This window comes from Entelurus aequoreus, linkage group LG17 (genome assembly GCF_033978785.1).
Source record: "Entelurus aequoreus isolate RoL-2023_Sb linkage group LG17, RoL_Eaeq_v1.1, whole genome shotgun sequence".
In the NCBI taxonomy this organism is placed as follows: domain Eukaryota; kingdom Metazoa; phylum Chordata; class Actinopteri; order Syngnathiformes; family Syngnathidae; genus Entelurus; species Entelurus aequoreus.
In genome coordinates, this window is record NC_084747.1 from 23,390,448 (window position 1) to 23,394,895 (window position 4,448).

Sequence of the window (4,448 nt, forward strand, 5' to 3'; positions counted from 1 at the left end):
TGTGAGGCTTTACTTTATGAATCATACAACAATTAATATTTGCTGAAAGTGATGATTGTTTGCTTAACGCGCATACTCAGGTGGTGACGTCATGACATTCCTTAAATACATCAAAGAAAAGGTTTTGGGGCTTTTTAGTTGAGCAAGAAAGGCACTGCCTGGGGGGGCGTGGTCTGCGCGCAGTGGGCGTGTCCACAGTCCGGTCAAGGTATAAAAGAGATTTTTGCAGCTGCACTCCAGACTCAATTCTTCTTGTCGAGAAAAAAAAAGAGGAAAGACTAAAAGAAACGAAAAGAAAAGAAAATGTTTCCTCCTTCAAGTCCCACGATGACAACTCTCCACAGGCGGGAGATGTTCGCCTCGTCTCGGCTGTGGAACCGCAGCACGCAGCCGGAAATCTTCACCTTCGAGCGGGTTGACTGCCAAGCCGCCGCCGGGCCCTCCTCGGTGGCAGGCCGGCCTAAGAAGCGCTGTACGCGGGTCATGTACCCCGCCAAGGTCCGCATGTACCTGCCGCCCCCGGAGAGGAGCCCGGCCAAGCGCTGGCTGCTCGTCCTCGTCCTGGTGCTCCTCTGGCAGATCTACACGGAGGAGCCCTGCCTGGACACGCCGCCCAGCGGTGCCCATGGCCCGGCCGACAACTACCAGGCCTTCCCCGCCGGCCCGGCGGCAACTCCCGCGGCCGCTGTGAGCGCCTGCGAGGCGGACGTCGTCCCAGCCGCGGACTGCCCGGCGGCCGGCCAGCAGAGCGCCGGCAACAGCTACATGGTGGCCCTGCTGGTCTACCACAGGCTGGGCGCGGACAAATAAAAGTCCGCACCTGCGGAAGACAACACGCCAAGAAGCTGAGCGGACTCTGCGCAGCCGAGGAAAGAGCTTCGTGCGCCGGCCAGCTGGCCGCCGGCGGCCCGGTGACGTCCTGGAGCCTCCAGGGGGGAAAGACCGGAGAAGAAGAAAGTTGTACTTGAATAATTGGTCACTAAGTGACTCACTGCACTGACACCTTTGTGCCGACAGGCCGAAATGACTCTTATTTAATTATTTATTCCGTCTTATTTGCTATTTATTACATCTTTCATAATAAAAACATGTGCAAAAGAATGACAAGTGCGTCTGTTTGGTTGATTGATGGAGACTTTTATTAGTAGATTGCACAGTACACTACATATTTATTAGTATAATTGCACAGTATAGTACATATTTATTAGTAGATTGCACAGTACACTACATATTTATTAGTATAATTGCACAGTACAGTACATATTTATTAGTAGATTGCACAGTACACTACATATTTATTAGTATAATTGCACAGTACAGTACATATTTATTAGTAGATTACACAGTACACTACATATTTATTAGTAGATTACACAGTACACTACATATTTATTAGTAGATTGCACAGTACAGTACATATTTATTAGTAGATTACACAGTACACTACATATTTATTAGTAGATTACACAGTACAGTACATATTTATTAGTAGATTGCACAGTACACTACATATTTACTAGTAGATTACACAGTACACTACATATTTATTAGTAGATTGCACAGTATACTACATATTTATTAGTAGACTACACAGTACAGTACATATTTATTAGTAGATTGCACAGTACAGTACATATTTATTAGTAGATTACACAGTACAGTACATATTTATTAGTAGATTGCACAGTACAGTACATATTTATTAGTAGATTGCACAGTACACTACATATTTATTAGTAGATTACACAGTACAGTACATATTTATTAGTAGATTGCACAGTACACTACATATTTATTAGTAGATTGCACAGTATACTACATATTTATTATTAGATTGCACAGTACAGTACATATTTATTAGTAGATTACACAGTACAGTACATATTTATTAGTAGATTACACAGTACAGTACATATTTATTAGCAGATTGCACAGTACACTACATATTTATTAGTAGTTTGCACAGTACAGTACATATTTATTAGTAGATTACACAGTACAGTACATATTTATTAGTAGATTACACAGTACACTACATATTAGTAGATTGCACAGTACACTACATATTAGTAGATTACACAGTACAGTACATATTAGTAGATTGCACAGTACAGTACATATTCCCTACAGTTGACCACTAAATGGTAACACCCCAATAAGTGTTTCCACTTCTTTAAGTCGGGGTCCACGTGTTCACTTTATTCCGATCAGGAAGATGAATAATGAATATTACACAAATATTCATTCAACTGCAGGCAAAGACAGGAATGTGTTTCAGCTCGTACAGTGTGATTCATTCATTCATTCATTCATTCGTGCCAATGATGTAACATGAATGAAGTCATGTCTCAGGCCTAAAGACAACACTCACATCCATACTGACATAACTTCATTTACCAATAACACATTTCTAAACACTTCCTATGACCATAAATGACGTATCAACACTAATATTATGCAAATATGATGACTTCCTGTTTAAAGATGTTTCCATCAAAAGTAAAGTGCACTTATTCTTCTGTTGTTGGACACTTTAGTGATACTGGATGCTGATACTTGACATGATTACATTTGCTGGTGTAACAACATCCATGAGGTATGTCAATGATCTTCTACTATTGGCTCTACATTCACTCCCCTGGAACTGCACTTTTTTAGCAGTCATTCACAATCCTCAAGTAAGACAAGATGGTTTTCTTTTTTTTTAACACATTCTAACCCCTAAAATACGGCAAGTACGAGGCGGCTAACAATGCAGCTAACGGCGGGAAAAAGGCACCAACAATCCTCCGTTTACACGTGGCGACCTGAATATTAGCCATATTGTTATTATTAGCGCTAACTCAGAGGAACTACTTTTAGCGGTGCCGTGATCGCGGCGAGCTAACTAGCTTTTGCTGCTATATGTTGACATATTGAGCTGCCGCATCGCCTCTGAGTTGGTGAAAGTTGATTGTAACTCAACAATGGCGCTCACCTGGATAGTAGAAGGTTGTGGACATAGACCCAGAAGTAGACAAAGTTACCAAAAAAGTACAGTTCCCTTTTTAAAGTCCTCCTAAAAGACTTATTTACTGAGTTTGTAAACAATAACAAAATGGACAGAAGATAGAAAAAAATATCACTTTAATATCGAGCGTATACTAATTCTTCCTTGGTATCGGTACTGTCGATATTTGTATCAAACAGCCTTGGTTTTGTGTACAGCCAAGAGTGCTAGCGTTTGGTTAGCGGTTAGCATACCCTCCTACAGTGTGTAGTGTAGCATGTTCAGCTATTCCTCGTCTTCCAGTGATAATGTTACTTGTAAAAAAGCATAGTTTCTTTGCCATCATGGAGGCAAGGATTGCTGACTTAGAAGTGGCTTTGCACTGTGGAGGCACATTAGCCACTAGCAAGAATGCTACATTGCGTTAACGTTGTGTTTGTTAGTTTGTTGAATCAACATGATGATTATTAAATGTATTCATCATTTATATACAGTACATATCTGGACCTGTGGGACCATAGTGGGACCTGTGGGACCATAGTCTGGACCTGTGGGACCATAGTCTGGACCTGTGGGACCATAGTGGGACCTGTGGGACCATAGTCTGGACCTGTGGGACCATAGTGGGGACCTGTGGGACCATAGTGGGGAGGTGTGGGACCATAGTGGGACCTGTGGGACCACAGTCTGAAAATGTGGGACCATAGTGGGACCTGTGGGACCATAGTCTGGACCTGTGGGACCATAGTGGGGAGGTGTGGGACCATAGTGGGACCTGTGGGACCATAGTGGGACCTGTGGGACCATAGTCTGAAAATGTGGGACCATAGTGGGACCTGTGGGACCACAGTCTGGACCTGTGGGACCATAGTGGGGAGGTGTGGGACCATAGTCTGGACCTGTGGGACCATAGTGGGGAGGTGCAGGGACCATAGTCTGGACCTGTGGGACCATAGTGGGACCTGTGGGACCATAGTCTGGACCTGTGGGACCATAGTGGGGACCTGTGGGACCATAGTGGGGAGGTGTGGGACCATAGTGGGACCTGTGGGACCATAGTCTGGACCTGTGGGACCATAGTGGGACCTGTGGGACCATAGTCTGGACCTGTGGGACCATAGTGGGGACTTGTGGGACCATAGTGGGGAGGTGTGGGACCATAGTGGGGAGGTGTGGGACCATAGTGGGACCTGTGGGACCATAGTCTGAAAATGTGGGACCATAGTGGGACCTGTGGGACCATAGTCTGGACCTGTGGGACCATAGTGGGGAGGTGTGGGACCATAGTGGGACCTGTGGGACCATAGTGGGACCTGTGGGACCATAGTCTGAAAATGTGGGACCATAGTGGGACCTGTGGGACCACAGTCTGGACCTGTGGGACCATAGTGGGGAGGTGTGGGACCATAGTGGGACCTGTGGGACCATAGTCTGGACCTGTGGGACCATAGTGGGGAGG

General features: G+C 45.0%; 1 protein-coding gene across 1 annotated transcript; it reads left to right on the top strand.

Annotated features, from left to right (window-relative positions):
- The first annotated feature begins 251 nt into the window (after positions 1 to 251).
- On the top strand, positions 252 to 1,101 carry ier3 (immediate early response 3). The gene has a single exon (XM_062024155.1). The coding sequence runs from the start codon at positions 304 to 306 to the stop codon at positions 808 to 810; it is 507 nt and encodes a 168-aa protein (XP_061880139.1). The 5' UTR covers positions 252 to 303; the 3' UTR covers positions 811 to 1,101.
- The last annotated feature ends 3,347 nt before the right edge of the window (positions 1,102 to 4,448 follow it).